Source organism: Amblyomma mixtum, chromosome 6 (assembly GCF_055824585.1).
Source record: "Amblyomma mixtum isolate Tamu chromosome 6, ASM5582458v1, whole genome shotgun sequence".
Taxonomy (NCBI): domain Eukaryota; kingdom Metazoa; phylum Arthropoda; class Arachnida; order Ixodida; family Ixodidae; genus Amblyomma; species Amblyomma mixtum.
In genome coordinates this window covers 25,016,646-25,033,668 of record NC_143017.1, presented here as the reverse complement: position 1 = coordinate 25,033,668, position 17,023 = coordinate 25,016,646, and the positions used below count along the sequence as shown (strand labels likewise).

At 48.9% G+C, this 17,023-nt stretch overlaps 1 protein-coding gene across 3 annotated transcripts in view; it reads left to right on the top strand.

Moving 5' to 3' along the window:
* The window catches only part of cnc (NFE2 like bZIP transcription factor cap-n-collar), a 96,976-nt gene extending 80,695 nt beyond the window's left edge, over positions 1 to 16,281 (top strand). For all 3 annotated transcript variants that reach the window (XM_089547667.1, XM_089547665.1, XM_089547666.1), the window contains 5 exons: positions 7,416 to 7,534; positions 7,921 to 8,040; positions 9,895 to 10,120; positions 14,025 to 14,290; positions 14,664 to 16,281. In XM_089547667.1, coding sequence (XP_089403793.1) covers positions 7,416 to 7,534; positions 7,921 to 8,040; positions 9,895 to 10,120; positions 14,025 to 14,290; positions 14,664 to 14,987 — 1,055 coding nt within the window. In that variant the 3' untranslated portion in view covers positions 14,988 to 16,281. The remainder of the gene's footprint in view (positions 1 to 7,415; positions 7,535 to 7,920; positions 8,041 to 9,894; positions 10,121 to 14,024; positions 14,291 to 14,663) is intronic.
* The last annotated feature ends 742 nt before the right edge of the window (positions 16,282 to 17,023 follow it).

The following is a 17,023-nucleotide window of genomic DNA, read 5'->3' as shown; positions in this document are numbered from 1 at the left end:
AGAAGCCCTGGTCTTTTTTTTTTCTTTTGCTGTCGCCAGTGTTGCAGTGGCGAAATGAGATATCTCGAGAACACGCGTAGCGAGCGAGGACGCGTAATTCGACGCCAGCCGCAGGATTTTCGGACGGGACGAGTATTTTTCTACGTGCAGGACGTCGCGACGGTTGCCTTTCCTCGAAATGCTACCTCCGCGACTGCGGACGCGAATGTGTGCCTCGCCCCGCCTGCAGAACAGGCTGCCTCGATAAGCGCCAGTCACGCAGCAATCCGGATGCCTCGGGCGAGGAGCGTCGAGAATCAGCACGCCGACCGGCCGCGCCGCAGCTGTCGGAGAGGAAGACCTCTCTCATTGCTGCTGCTGCTGCTGCTTGGGCTTTGCGCGCAGCCCCCGGGATGGCGCCACCTCCGCGCGCGATGACTCGGCGCCATTTTATCGCTGTGTAATGCGCCGGAAAAGTCGGGGACATTTCTGGCGTGTCACGGAGCCGTTCGATCGCCGTTTCCCGATCGTGCGTTCTCGTTCGGGTCTCCTGCGGTCCCGTCGTCGCCCGGTCGCTGCTGTTTTCGGCGTGGAGTCTGGGTTCCCCGCAGGGTTCGGCAGCGTCCGCACCGCTACCACTGGACGGGCTGGTTTCTCTCGTCGGCTGCTGCTGCTCCGGCGACGAGGAAGTGACGGGTCCAAGGTCCTCAGCGAGCGTGATAAAGCAGGATCGGCGTGCTGCGGCTGCGCTCGCCGCTGCTGCCAGCTCATCGGCGGCGCGACCGACGGCCGTCGGGAACGCGAGCGAATCATTTGCATGGAGGTGGCACGAGTGTTTCGCGGCCGAAGGACGCTGCATGCCGTGACACCGGCGTCCGCCGAACTCGAACCGTGTGCCGCTTGTCACGGGTCGATGTCGAGTCGACGGCGGCGCCTATGATCATCGCGCATGCTGCATCGTGTGGAGTGATCGCGTAAGGAAGCTGGCCGAACGAGTGTTGATCATGACTTGCGCGGAGCCGGCGGAGATACTCGTGGTGCGACCGGACATCATGTGCCTCGGTTGTTCATCGGACGAAGAGGACGATGTCATATGCGGCACTCCGCGACCGTACTGCACGAAAAAGCGGCCGTGGTCAGGTAATGATCGCTTTGACGCTTGGGAGCGCCCTTTGTTTGCCGGGATGGTTTGGTGCCGAACCGGAACACGTGGGTTCGCCGCGTACGGCGAGCGGTGACCGCGGAGTCGCTGCCGCGTTCTTTATTTTGAGCCACTCGCGGAGCTGGCCTGCCGGCGAGTGGATTTCGCGAGCGAGCACTGTTTTGATAAGCCCAGTTTGGTGCCATCCGCATGCAGTTATTAATAGCACGCGCGCATGCTATCTGTTACGCCGGCTCGTGTTTGTCTACGCGGTCCCATACCGTAGGCTTGTGGCTGCGAACAGCGGAGAGGCGACTTGAAATTAAACGAACTTTGTATGCACACAGGTCACTACAGCAGCGAGAAACCAAATAGCCGTTGAGCAGCACAATCGATCGCCCTGGCCGTCGCATTTTAGTGCACGTTAGTTTCGCGTAGACGGCGGCCGCTACGGGTGACCGCGATCTCTCCTCAAGATCTCGCCGTTCCCGTTGAGACGGCATCCGCTTTGCAGCGGCGCTCGTCGCTGGCAGGGGCGCTTCGCGATTGCATTTTGCGGCGAGGTCGACGTCGACGCCCAAGAGGAACCCGGCCTGGCGAGAGAAAAAAAAAAAAAAAACGCTGACGCACTCTTATCTCCCCCCGGTCTCGGCGCGTGCGCAGTCGTCGGCCCTGCCGCGGATCGCTTTGCTGGCCCGCTGCGGTCGATGACGCAGCAGCTGCCGCCGTCGGCTTTCTTCCTGGCTGCTTGTGTCGAGAGCGGCGGCGCTCTGAGTTTTTTGCGTGCTGTTCCCATTGTTCCCCCTTGATTAAGAGCTGGCTTCCCCTATCGTTCCTAGTATATAGGCCTTGCCAAAACGATTTGCGTTCCAGTTGGAAACTTTGCCTCTCACCTGCCAATTTGGTCTCCTGGTTGCGTGAATGACCCACATTTCGTACGAAGCCCCCTGGTCAAGACGTCTTCGCCCATTTGCACGGGACTGGTGCTCCCCGTAGTAGACTGGCAGGGCGGAAATGCATGTATGTCTTAGACGGTTGGGGCGTCTGCATGCCCGTCTTATGGGAACACCATGCCCCCGGGGATCCCTAATGCACATGCTTGGCACTTTTTGCAGAAATCGTGGCATGCATGGGACGGCTGAAAAAAAAAAAAAAGCGTGGGACTGAAAATGTGGGAGTAGTGCAGACTTTGAGCATCTTTCCAGCGTCCCAGACGGCGTCCTCGTTCCCACCAACATACAGTTAAAGCCACGCGGGATGTAAGCTTGCAGAGGGTCGCTTGAAAGTTTCAGCTCCGCAAGCCGGAAAGCTGGGAATATAAGTGGGTTGCGGCTGTGCTAGGCAGTTTTCACTGCGAACGTTTCGTGAGTTGTGCACGAAGGAGTATGGACACCAAGTTCTCGGTTGCGTGTTCTAATTCAGATGATGCAGTACGCCGGTGTACGATGTCACATGTAAGCGAACATGTTAGTCATGAACGATAGAACGTAAGGTGCTTATGACGTATGAAAGTCATGACTCGGCACTTAAGGTAATGTTAGGTGTATAGGGGTTGTACAAAGTTTGCATAGTCATGCCTCGTAGTCATGTGATTCTGCAGCTTAGCATGACTCGGCACTTTAATGCTTTCGCCTTCTCACACGTAAACAGTCTTGTCTGTGCCGAATTTTTCTTCTTTGCAATTATGTGTATGAGACATCTGTACTCCTTTAAGTCTTCAGTGAAACTCCGGACACATTCAGGACCAGCCGCACAGAATTCCTTCCGCTGTTAAACAAACTTATTGTTACCTAAACAAGAGGTAATCACAAGAAAAAAAATTCAGTCCCTAGAATTTTGATGCCTGGGTTGTTTATTATAGTCAAACATTAAAAAAAAAACATTTGTTTACTGCAGTTATTGGCGGACCGTGACCCAGTGTTTCCAACTGCTTTTTTTTTTATTGTAACCTAATGCAGGGGATAGAAAGATGGGGAATTGACCGCAGCGGTTCTGAAAACAGCTGGCGCAGATTACGGAAGAAGCGGCTCCTGTTCATTTGCACGAATATTATGGGAAGGTATCGTCTTGGAAGGAAACATTTTGGTTGGAAAACAAGCTTGCGGCATTCAGAGGCTGGTTTTGGTCTTTCCCATGATATGATGAAAATATCGAGAACGAGTGGGGTGTTTAGTCAGCGTCAGATGCAGGTATTGACGGTGTATGCATCGGGGCTAGTTTAAAGGACAATAGACACCAGCATTTGCCGTTTTCTCGTGCGTCACGTGACCTAAGCATCGGCCACCGTTCGGCCAATGAAACCGGAACGGCGTGAAAGAAGAAATTCAGTCACGTATTATCTAGCGGCTGTGGACAAAAACCACGCTGTGATTCATGTATCCTAATGTCTAACTCATGATTTGAAAGAAGAAAGCACGCAACAAAATTAGGTGCCTATAGCCGTTTAATCGTCCTTAGGAAAGCTAAACTTTGTGACACCTGGGAGGACACCTTTCCCGCTCTGGGTCGCGCTGTGTATTATTTTTCCAAATGCACGATGAGAACCACGCAGTCGAGGTGTACAAGACCGTATGGTCTGGATCGTGAGTGGGAGCCTAGTCTGAATCCGTCGTGGGCCATTCATTCACCAGGGCGGTTAGCACAAACCACCTGCATATAGTGTAGTCGGTATTCGTTATTTTTTCGTTGTTGCGCCTGTTTACTCTGTAGCCGGCTTGTAGAACCTCTAGGTAGAGGTGCGCGCCGGTAGGTGCTGCGTGGTTCTTGCACACGGTGGCCTTATTCTGCGCCGTCCTCATCTTCTCGGGGCTCTCGGCAGTGACTCGCAGGACACCGTAGGGTCGTAAGACCTTTTGTACTCGGCACTGTACGAAGGAATGGCTTCTTGAGTGGTTTGAACTGAATGCGAGCCATTTGAATTATCCACGCAGCTACCTCGGTGCTTACAAGGGCAAGGGAGTGCTTTTGTGGCGCACCGAAGTGAGGAAGAGAAACGGCTTCGCTGAAGAATCAATCCAAGTCTGCACAATCCCTCGGGTCTTAATGCAGGAAGGTCTCCTGCTCTGCGGGTTCTTTCCTGCTTGGTACTTTCTGCGAGTAGGACGCTCTCGCTTTCTGTAGCTTATCGGCCTTGCCCCCCGGTGCTGAGATAACGATGAGGGGGAGAAAAATAGCGGCAGCAGCAGCTGCCATCTTCGTGTGGATTCTATTTGCGTATTTGTCCAGCTGCCGCGATTGGTGCCACGCGACGGCCCGTTGGGGACCACGTGCAGCCCTCGTAGGCTGTGCAAGTTGTTCGTGCCATGGTCTGCTTGTTTTCTTCCCGATAGGCCTTTGTCACGCGTTGTTACCGCGACGCTTTGTCGCGGGCAAGCCTCGAGTCGAAGATAGGCATGGTTTCCGAGGTGGGCACTGAAGGCTCCAGAGATGGGAATTGCTGGGCTTTGGCGTCCTTTCTGAATGGTGTCTGCGCGGAACTGGGCCTACAAAGGTGGAAGCAGACATGTTAGTAGTAGTGTCTAGCCTGCCGAACGCTCCTCAAACCTTGACCACATTGGCCGGTGGAGAGTTGCAAGGTGTCAACCTTCGCCTTGACCACAGCGCGGAGGACTGCTGCACTCAAGGGCAAAGAAGGCACTGCCACTGAATCTTGTGTGGTTTGCCGATTGCCTTCCGATTGTTTTAGAAAGATGGGATGCGCAAATGGAACAATCACAAGAAGACGGGACGGGCGCCCGTCCCGTCTTCTTTCTTGTGATTGTCTCATGTTCTAGAACATTCATTATGAAAAATCCAGGCGCTAACAAACAAGGACACAGGGGGGACACAGCACTTATACATTCATAATGAATGTATACCAACTAGCTCAACTTTCTGCCCTGCTAGAACATTGGACAGGTACGCCAACCGGTTGTTCGGTGTGTTTGTTCCTGGAGGTTGAAGACGGCATGAATTAGCTCTGTCCGTACACTCGTGTATGGCTGCTTCTATTCGCTTGTCTTTCCACCATCCGATTCCTGAAGTCGCGAGCCGGCTGGCCAGAATCGGCGCTGTCCTTCGACGCGTGCGCAGCTTAGCGTTAGCGCTCGTGTTCAGCCAGCGTTGCGCTCGAGGGTAGCGGGTTCCCGCGTCGGAGTGCGATGTTTTCCTGCCTCTGCAATCAATGCGGGGCTGTGGTCCGCAGCGGCGAGCGCTTTCGGACTCGCGTGCACTGTTTCTTTTTCTTTCTTTTTGAGGGGGGGGGGGGGGGACATCGGACCGCGAAGCAGCGGCTGGAGTCGGCCTGCTTATCGCATGCTTGCACAAGCGTTAGGCATATGGCGGAGGAGAGGGCGAAAACGGCGGGCGTTATCGGCGATTCGTCCGCGGGGTCCGACGTGACTTGGGGCTCGTCGGCGATGGCTTCGCGGATTATATGTGCAGTGTGCGCCCGCGGGAGCGATGGCGTCCTCCCCCCCCCCCCCCCCCCCCTCCCCCCTAGATAAGGGACGCGCCAGCCCGCGGCCGCCAGCATCCAGAAAAAGGACACGCATCTGGTCGGGAACTTTCTCTCCCTACCACGCCTTCCCTTACTTGAGCGAGAGGAAAGGAACAGAATGGGACGCCAGAAGAGGGAGGGAGAGAGAGATGAGGAACCTAACTGAATCAATAGGTTATAAGCCTGGAGCAAATGGAGTCCTGGGCAGTCACTCCTTGGCACCTGTGGAACACTAAAAGCATATCCTCGTGGTACCAGCTGAAAAAGGATCATGTCCGAGGATTTTTTATTTTTTTTTTTTCAAAATCTTGGTCACCATAGTGGTCAGTCCCAATGGTGAAGTGCAAATATGTATAAAAGCAGCACGAGACGAAGCCTGGGTTGAATTGGAAATGGGGTATGGATTTAGATTTTTGAAAAACCTTTTTCGCCAACTGTCTTTTCAGGTCGCACAGAGGCCCAGCTTAGATTTGCATAATATTGCTCTATCCTGTAGGTTTCATTTTAAGCGATGTCTTTTAAACACAGCAGCTGGAGTAGTGAAGACAGCATTCAGAAGGCACATCTACTGAAAGCATTCTACTGGCTGCATGTGAAAAGCACTAGAAAAATTGTCCGTTGGTTTGGACACTTTGGTTATTTGTTGTTATTGTGTACTGCTTCATTGCTGCTTTCTGTCATTCTGTAGTTGCAGATCATTGCCTATTATCACTTGCTGAATTTGAGCGAAGATGTAATGAATGTTTAAACTAAGAAGCAAGGCCTGCTTCAATAAAAAAAAATAGAAGCAAGAAACATGTTTACGGTTTTAAGGTTTATGGGTAACGTCCCAAAGTGACTCAGGCTGTGCGGGATGCGAAAGAAACGTGTGGCAGGTTGCTCAATGCTGGCACATAATTGCTAGTGCTAAAAGAGAACCAGCTAATCCAGTGCAGAAGAAAAAAACAGATGCAGAATTTGTATGGCATTGCAGTACCATGCCATGCAACTTAAAAAAAAATTTAAATTGATCAACGGTTTTGCAGTGCCTTCCTTTACATTCTGCAGTGGCCTTGATTGATAAAAATGCTTTGCTGTTCTAATTGTTTTTATGTAGTGTTTGTCTTAGGTTTACGCATGTTGCCAGTAAGAAATTTTATTAGGGCAAGCTCTTGCACCTGTCCACTTTTTTCTATTTGTATTTATGAGGCAGGCTTGCACAGTGTAGCTGCTGACTGGCACAAAGAGGAGTTTGTATATCTGCTGATGCTCACCCAACCATTTGAGCTTGGATAGCCATGGCGAGTTCACATTAGCAATCATAACTGCATTTTTGCGCACTCCTGGACGCTGGCAGCCGATGGGAAATAAAACTCTGCTGCACTTTTCTCCTCAGTGTGTGGGCTGCTCGAGGCTAAAGGAGGCTTGTGTGGGGCTTACTTAGTCATAGCTGTGGAACAGGAACAGATCACATGGACTGTAGTCTGGTACAGTTTAAGAAAGTAGCAGAAGATCTCCCTCAAGGAAGGGCCTTCCTCCAGCCAACGATGACGACCCATGATCATGACGTTTCAGTTGGCTGGCAGCTTTGTGGCGACTGATTGTGATGTCATTACAGTGGGTCAACGCCATTGGCTTGAGAGCCTCAAGGGAGGGGCAGTTAACTGCTCTCTTCTTGAATTGTATCCAACTGTAGAGCTAATACAGCTTGGGGACGGAATTAGATTTTGTTTCACAGTTAATTAAGTCCGGTGGTGTTTGTCATATGCTGGAGCAATGGGCCCCGGCACCTTTTGTGAACTGTTGCTGAACCTTGCAAACTTCCCTGTCTGGCCGCAGTGTCCTCTGTGCCATACCCGGTCCAGCTGTCTGTGGCTGAAGACCGCATGGACAACAGCAGCGACACAGGCGTGTCATCAATGGGCTCCGAACGTGTCCCGTCGCTGTCTGAGGATCATGTGAGTTTTGCATCACTGTTTTCTCATTCAACTTGTTGCTAGCTTGCTATAGGGAGAGCCACTTGCCCTGCCTTGTTTTCCTTCGCCGCGTGCGTACCATTCATAAATTGTGTCTTGTTGAACATTTGTGTCACATTTAACTGTTTCTTCCAACTATTAGGAAGTCCCCAATGGAAGTTTACACTTTATGTGCCAGTTTAGATACCAATAATCACATGCCTACAGCATAGAGCTCAGTGAACAGTGTGCGCATACTTTGTGCTGTTTTGTGCAATACTGAGAAAGTACTAGCAAGTTTTGCTTGTAATTTCATGTCGTCCTGCGAGTGGAGAATGCAACACTACTTTGGGCTTGTGTTATGACAAAGTACGGTTGCCCATGTGCAGGAGTGGCTGGATTCCTGCTCGGAGTCATCCTCATCGCATGCGGATGTGGAGAGTGATGCCAAGCGGCTTCTGGAGGTCGCCCAAAAGAAGTACAAGTTGTTTGGACGCCGACCAGGCCTGGTGAGTAAAGGTGGCTGCTCTTAGGCTCAACCCATTAACTGCGTACACATCCACTGGTGTTGGCAAGTGCCAGTTTGCTTAGTCGTTTTACCATGAGAAGTGCAGTTGGACTGTATGCTCTCTATCCTTTTCCTCACAGAGCCTGGATGTCATCATAGTTGCCTAAAAAAGCAACGTGCTCCAAAACAAATATGTCCTGGTAAAATACTCGTAATTTATTTCCATTTGTCAGCAAATAGTTGCGACCTCTTGTTGACTGTTCTGACTTCATCTTCTAAGCAGCTTTGTATCTGCCATGAATGCCTTGAGCGTCACTTTGCTACATTCGAATGGACTAGCAATGTGGATATAAGCACAGAAAAATGTGTAATGGATTCAAGCACTGGAGCCCAAAGCGGACAGTAGCTTATGCACACACTAGCTCTAACACTCCCTTTGCCCATTGCCTAGGTTACTATTAAGAGGGGACGCGGCACTGAAATCCCGAAGGGCCAAAAAAAAATTTTTTTTTGTAATGGTTTTTTGGGGGGGTAAACCTCTATGCTTAGTTTTTTTATGCGGTCCCTTAGTTTCATTGCTGAAATCTCCTGGAAAGCACTCTAAAAAAAGATGTCTTGTGTATCGTGGCAGCTGTGCATTGCAGGGAAACACCTAATCGGCATTTTTCTTCATTTCGGTTCCCTGACTAAACGCTCACCTTATGCGAGAGATTTCTTCGCAACTATTTTATCTATGATGACCCGGCTTGTTTTGTTGTATTCCTAGGATCGTAGTGCAGGTCAAGACGTTCTTTGTTTTTTCGAATTTGTGAATTTTGAATTTCCTCTTTAAAATCCTTTAGATATGTCAGCGCACAAAGTATCACAAAAATTCAACCCCAAAATGTGTGCTTTGTGAAAAAAAAAAAAATTACAAGAATGCCTTCACCTGTTAGCGCACTGGTAGGAACGCAAGAGATGTTGAACTGGCCTTCTGCCAGATTTTCTTAACTCTGTAGATATAAAACGGTGAAATTTTTCAGGAGTGATCGTAAAATTGTTTCTAATATGCTAAAAAACTTTTATGTTAATACGTTATGGGGAGCCTGGTCTTGAAAAAAAATTTAATCTAGTAATAGTTATGAAATTTTCAGGACATGTGTATTTTTGTGTGTTGATTTTAGATACGTCATTTAATTTCATGTAAAACAATTCCTTGAGCAGTTATGAATTTTCTAGGCATGTATTTTGTGAAGAGCTTTGAAAAACATTTCGTGCGGGAAACTTGCTGAAATGTATGCCGTTGGCTTCTCTTGACTCCAAGGAATGCAAAAAGGTAGAATTGTCTTCGTGCCTATCATAGAACTTAAGTTATTGGGTTTTGAAGTTGTCGCTTCAGAAATGAGAAGAAAAGTGTGTATTCCTGTTTCTGAAGCGGCAGCTTCAGTACCCTATAACTCAAGTTCTATGATAGCCAGTATGGTAATTTTACCCTTATTGCATTCCTTGGTATCAAGAGAACCCAATGGCTTACACTTCAGTGAGTTTCCTGCAGCGAATTTTCTTCAGAACTGTTCGCAAAATACTTGCATAAAAATTGCATAAGTGCTCAAGGAATTGTTTTACATGAAATTGAATGACATATCTAGAATCAGCAGACAAAAATACAAGTGCCCTGAAAATTTGATAACTATGACTAGATTAATAAAATTTTCTTTTCAAGACCAGGCTCCCCTCAGGAAATTAAGGTTATGCTGAATGCCTCTCCTCGGGGCCGTAACATCCCCGCAGCTTTCTTGCGCGTGGCTTAAAGAAAGCTGAAGCTTGGAGGCTGTGCAGAGGGGAAATGGCAGCTGCGTGGGTTTCCTGTTTTCAGGGGGACGGTGACACCATGCTGGGCAGCTACGGCGGTGCCTGTGCCTTTCCCACCACGGTGGGCCGGCTGCCCGGTGGTGCCACGGTGGCGGTGGTGCCACCCAACAGCCCGACACCCAGCAGCCTGTTCCCACCGGCCCCCGAGGTGCCCCGGATGGTGATCCGCCCCATTGGGTCGCTGGTGCGCCACAACCACTCCTACTCGGCCGCCGAGGCAGCAGCTGCTGGTGAGTGGAGCAGGCAGTCTCAGCCAACAGGAGGGTGAAACTGCCTTGGGGCAGCACAGATACTTAATTGGCCCAACATTGGAAATGCCTGGCTTCACACTGGTCCTTTGAAGGCCTGGCCTTTGCCAATATCTTTCCAATGTTGGGCCAGTTAGCTGTGCTGATGGAGAGACGCGGGTTCGATCCCGGCCGCGGAGGTTGAATTTCTTTGGAGGAGAAATTCTAGAGGCCCCGTGTGCTGTGCGATGTCAGTGCACGTTAAAGAACCCCAGGTGGTCGGATATTCCGGAGACCTTCACTACTTGGCGTCCCTCATAGCCCGAGTTGCTTTGGGACGTTAAACCCCAATAAACCAAACCTGTGCTGATGGGGTGCCCTGAAGCAGAACTATGCTCCGTTTCATACTTAGCAGGCAACGCTGCGGAGGTTGCTGAAGTAGTGTGTCCGCGAAACCATATTACTCCGCTGCATATCATTCGTTCTTCTCGAAACTCCGGTGATTGTTTGGACGAATAGAAGGAGCGATACAGAAAGATGTGGTAGCATTGAAAATTACAGTCGAAGCTGTCGCCCTCAGTGTTTGGGCTCTCTGGCCATAACTTTCACGGAGTGTTAACTACTTTTTGGACGCGGATTGAGTAGGAGCGATTCGCCCTACCAACCACATATCATACTGCCATGTGTACTTCTTGCCTCTCGAAATCTCGACGAGTCGCAGGATGAAATTGTGGCAAGAGGTAAAAAGAAGTCCAGGAGGTGCCAGTCATGGCGCTTAAGATTTGTCGCTACGAAATGTGTTTGTGTTCGCTTTGGTTGTATGGTGAACTACTTTCTGCGCGCGGACTTAGCCTGCACGAACAGTCGTGCTAGTTTTGGCAGCATTGCCTGCTATGTATGAAACAGAGTATAGAGCGGATATCTTAAGGAAAGTAATAAACAGCGCAAAAAAACAGGGACAGCAGAGAAGACTCAAACAACAGGCCTGGCACTGAACTGACGACTGAAATTTTATTGATCTTATTGCGAGTCATTATCTTCTTGGAAATGTGATGGCCTGTCTGTATTTAAAGCTCTGCCGCTTTTCAATAAAGTTCCAGTCGTTAGTTCAGCGCCAGTCCTGTTGTTTGTGTCTTCTCTGCTGTCCCTGTTTTCTTGCGCTGTTTATTATTTCCTTAAGATGAGTCACCGACTAGCCCATACCAAAATTTTGATAGTTTATAGTTGGGATCGTTGATGCGTGTCGTTGTTCAGAAAGCACTGGCAAGTCAAAGAGGAGGACGGGAAAGGGATGACTGAAGCACTTACTCGCAGCTGTTAGCCGGGAATCCTCTTTTGGTGTTGTACACTTGCGCGAGAACTTTTTATTGAAAGTTTCAGTTGAGAGTAGAGCCTTGTGCCGTCTCAGTCCCTCCTCCCCTGCCTTTTGTCTTTTTGGCACTTCTTGACCGTGAATGCGTTGAGACAGGGTATGCTTCTGCAGAAAAAAAAAAATGCATTCAAATATAGTCTAAACACAGTTGCAACTTGATTGAGAAGTGACTAGCATGACAGGGTCGTCATATCATTGTAACTAAGATGTCGACTGAGCCAGAAGTGGTGTGAGGACTGAAAGAAATCTATGAATGTTAAGAGGAGAATGACCAGGATTTTTCAGTGTTAATTTCAAAGCTTTTTTTCTTTCTTTTTTTTTTCCATGATGCAATCTGGTATTCCTGTGTGGTTCATGATGTAATCCAGTATTCCTGTGTGGTCAAAAGTGACTTAAATGTTTATCCTGGCTTTTTTTTTTGTCAGCCTCAGCATTCAAATTAGGAATAATTAATGCACAAAGGGTCACTAATTACCAGTGAAGCACTTATAGTAGTGCTTGATTTTAGAAGCAACTCCTGTCGCCAATAAAGTTATGGAAGTTGTATGGCAGAACCATTGAACAAAAAGGCACATGGAAGTTGATTGCGGGGCTGTTGAGTAGCAGGGTGCCATTGTGTTTTCTGCGTGCTGATGACAGTGAAAGAACTGCCATTTAACTCTCACTGTAGCCAGTTAAGCTGTCGTTGTAGCCATGGCACCTTTTCATGACACTTATGCATGGTTTCGAATGTCATTGCATGCAGTGGAGAAACCTGGATAACCAAATAACTGCCCCAGACGGGTTATGGTGTTGAACAGTGCTATGCTAGTAGACATCTTTTGGCAACGGGGTTGAGCCTGTCTGTCTGCAGCAGAGCGATGCCTCAAAAAGCACAACTGCACTACTTAATCAAACGAAACACGATCTCACCACGCCCCTCCCTGTCTTCCGCACTCTTTTGACTGAGTGTAAATCCTACTCGATAACCAGCTAGGTGCGCATATGTCAAGAACACAGGCCTTTCTTGGTTGGAACCGAATTTTGAAACTTGAATTAAGTATTTTTTTTTTTTGCAGTTTGAATCGAAAAATCCAACACCTTATTTAGAACACATTGCTGGTGGACAGCTTGTGACAGCGCTTTCTTAATTTTTTTTTCCAGCAAAAGGTGTCAATTTTTTTATTTGAGTTGGTTTTGCAAGAAAATGAAAAACACGTTTTTCATGCCCCACTTTGTTGCTCTGCTGTGCAGCAGTCCTTGTACAGCAAAGCACATCACCATTGGACCAGAACTTAATGGTTCCATCGAGCCAGTTCATGTCATTCATGACTGTGTGTCATGAATAAGTAAATGAAATAAATAAACGTGGAGGGGCATTTTGCTTTCTGTGGAATGAAACAGTGGCTTTGAAGAAAGGGGTGGCAGACCAGGGGCAGCTATAAAATAACCGGTCAGATTCTAAAGCAAGGCTTGGACTTGCCTCCAGAGTTTGTAGCATTGTGCCAACATATGAGCCATGGTTGTGGTTGGCCCCGGATTTTAGTGTCGCTAAAATATGGGCAGCCTGATGAGCAGGTGTGAAGCACCTGGAATAAAAAAAGAAAAAGTCTGAGCAAATTTAAGCATGACACTAGCATGGTGGCTGAGTACTGGCTAAAGGGGACAAACAGCGTGATTGTGGTGACCAGCAACTGGAGAGGTTTGGGTGTGGGCCAAGCATGCCTTGCGTACTGCATAGCTATTACAGAGGTTAATGTTCAGAACGCTCAGAACTTTTAGTTCTTTGTACTAGGGGTCCTATTGTTATGTGCAACTTACCTAAACTTGGGAGACTGTGAGTACAAAAGTGGAGGTTGTACAGTGTGCGGTAATGAGTGCCTGGAATAACAGGAATGTCGCTAGAGCTTCGGTAAACAAGGGAATGGTCTGAAGGAACAACATTCTTTACTGTTTTCCTGCATGAAGTTTTCAGCATAACCCAGGGCATGTGGATCTCACCTGAGCACTCGGAACGTTCACCTTATTCCCTGCCGATTTCCAGCCATTTGAGAGCTGTGACAAGCTCTGGAAAGTTTGATTACCGCAACCTGGCTTGGGACGGCGCTTTTCCGCTGCCAGCTCTCCGTTTTAGCTCGATGGGCTTAGGGGACAAATTCCTCAAAGTGGTGCGAGCTTACAGTGGGGAGTAACTAGATCCACGGGAGTGGTACAACTGCACCTGTCAGGAATTTCATTTCATTTTATTACCTTAGAGACCAGTGGCGGGGTATTACATAAGGGGTGGGTTGAGCAGAAAAGGTACAAGACAATCCAGTTTGTGATCATGTACAAAAAATGTTGTTTAGATGGCTAGCAAACGATAAAGGACAGGTGATGTCGACGATATGCTGGGGAAGGCCGTTCCAATCTTTAGCTGCACGTGGGAAGAAGGAGGCTGAAAAAGTAACAGTTCGGGCATGTGAGCGAAAAACTTGAAGCGTGTGGCTAGTGCGGTGAGGGAACGTCGCAACCGTCCTGTTGATTTCTGCTCCTGCCCCATTTCTGCGCTCGCAGAGAACTGCGAGTCGTCCGAGGAGGAGGACGATGAGGATGCTGCGTCACCCCTGGCATGCGGCAGGCAGGGGGTCGAAACGGAGGAGCAGCGGCAGGCGCGGGCGTCCCGGGACGAGAAGCGCGCGCGGGCGCTCAACCTGCCCCTGTCCAACGCCGAGATTGTGGACCTGCCCATTGATGAGTTCAACGAGCGACTCGCAAAGTACGAGCTGACAGAGGCACAACTGGCGCTGATCAGGGACATACGCCGGCGCGGCAAGAACAAGGTACGACAACACTGTCTCCTCATCCGTTAGTGCCCTTGTTTCGTTGGAGTGCCAGGCACATTCGCAACTGAAACGAATGCGACATCATTTCATGAACTTTTAAAAAGTCAGAGTGCTGTGTAGTTTTCTTCTAATTCTGTACTCCTCACTACAATGTGTTTGAGAGACAGTGCTCCAGGAAACTGTCATATCTCGGTGGATACCTGAACTGTGCAGTATTGGTTTTGAGGAAAGCAGGTATTGGTTTTAAGGAAAGCAAACGACCCATCCAGACTTAACCTTAGCTAAGGCACAGCCAATTTTTTTATGAAAACTCACCACCTTTGTGGCTTGCAATTCATGAAACTTGTTACTCGCCCTCTTTTCCTGCCAGGTGGCAGCGCAGAACTGCCGGAAGCGCAAGCTGGACCAGATCCTGTCGCTCCAGCAGGACGTGGAGAGCCTGCACCTGGAGCGGCAGGAGCTGGAGCGACGCCACGAGGAGCTGCTCGCCCAGCGGCTCCTGGGGCGGGACAAGTACAGCCGCCTCTGTCAGCTGCTGGCAGCCAACACCACCCGGCCGCTCAGCCCCACCCTGCAGCAGTTCAGCCGCCTGGAGGCCTCGTTCGCGGCTGCCGACGGGGGGGCTTCCTCGCCTGGCGCAGACGAGGAGCGGCGCAAGAAGAAGATGAACACCAAGTGGGAGAGCGACGAGTGAGGTGCATCCTCCGGTGCAGTGGCTGGGAAGGGCCCGGTCGCCTCTGGTGGCACGTCCGAACGGGTGGCAGAGTTATCGCTGCCACCACTGCTGCCATCACAATCTAGAGAAGAGCTCAACCGAGAGCAGAGCGAGGCAAGTTTGTCCCTTCCTGCGAGCATATTCAAGAGAGCTGCGCTGGGGATCTCCTCTCCTCGCCGGTCAAGTGGCCCAGCACACGAGTGATACGTGCCGTTTCAAGACGAAGCTTGAAGGTGGCGCCGTGTTTCTCGTGTTCAGCGTCTTGTTGTTTCCCAGTTTCTTCAGTTTGCCCTTTCCATGTGGTTACATGCACATGGACTGTGCATTATATAAGGTCGGTGCTCAGCGCATGGTTGCTCATTGTGAGTGCAGTTGGAATCATCGTGGAGTGTTTAGAAATGCAGGCAGGATGACTTAAAAATGCATGGTGCTAAGAGTTGCAGTCTCACCAACACGTCTTCCCGTGAGCGAACCCTACAAGAAGCAGATGTGCGGTCGTCGTCACCATGGCGCCCTTTCTAGCCACTGCATCCTCAAGAAAGCTACACTTTGTGATTTAAAGACGCTCAACAACGCTGGAGGTGCTTGCGGAAGTGCTCTTCGAGACACCCCTTCAGCGATGGGCGGGTGAACTGTGTGCCTGCGTACACTGACTGTGCTGCGTGTGTGTGCAGCCATTATAAATGTGTGTACACGTGACCAAGTGCAGTCACCGAATTCGTTCCGTTGCCGTTTTGTTTTGTGTTAAACGTGCTTTGGACTTGGGCTGCCGCCCACTGTTGTAAATGTTCTTCTCTTCTCGGGGGTTTCTGTATTGCGCCAAAACAAGCGCATAGCAACGGGCAAGCAGTTTGGCTTTGTAGTTTTCCTCTTTGCTAGATTGTTGCATTGTAAATAAGAAGAGTTTCTTAGCTTTGCTACAAAAGAATGAATTTGTGCCTTTTGATTACAGCAGACTAGCTAGGTCATGCAAAGAACAATGGCATATCTCTTTTTAGTTTCATGATCACACTATGCTAATTTTTAGGGTATGTTGAGCTTATTGGAGCACAACTTTATGTAAAAACTTGTGCAATAAACTGCTTGTGCTAACGAGTCTTGTAGGCTGGTGCCTTGCTGGATATTGTGTGCAGGTGTGGTTTAACGAAATTCAGTTTGCATAAACTAAATGAAATATTATTTATTTCGTGTGTTCCACATTTTTCTTTTTATACACTCATTCTTTGTTAGGAATGCAGTTTCATTCACAATAAACTTTTGTTGACAAATGGCACCTGCGTGCTTGTCCTTTCTGCTGTCATTGCACTGTGTATGGTCATGACATATGGTTGCAAGACCCACGTATGCTGATTATGTTTGTAAACCACTTTTTGTAGTGGCCCTTAGTGGTTCCTTAACCCTTTCAGGCACCATTTTTTGTTTGGCTGAAATCATTTTTTCACCTAAGTAGCACCTTCAGGCATCAAGAAAGGGAATTTGTTAGTTTTCGAGCGTGAAAGACCAGCAGGCAAGTTTTTACAATGGTGCGGAGAATTCCGTTCAAAGTGTCAGATTTGTTAGAAATAGTACCATCGAAATGTTCTCGTGTGTCAGGTAAGTACCCTAGGGATCATGGAATCACTTCGTGTTTCGAAGGTGCACATTGCACTCGGAATTGAGGAAAAACAACTGATGTTTTTACTTGCAGCAAAATCTGTCTGCACAAAAATGGCGGACCAAGTGCTACCTAGCTCACTGTTATGTGAAGTATTACTGCGTTTGTTACATGGTACAAAAAAACTTATTTGCAACAAGAAGGGTGATCAATTTGACTGAAATAACGAAATAACTGCTAAGTGCACCAGTTCCTCAGAAAAAGCTGTTAGTTTGACGCGGACGCAATTGTGTACAAAGCAAGGGTTAAGAGTAACGGAGTGGATTACGAAAGAAGGCAAGCGTAGCACGGGGCGGCTGAAAATTAGCTGGCAAAGGACAGGGTTAATTGGAGAGACATGGGAGAGGAATTTGCCCTGCAG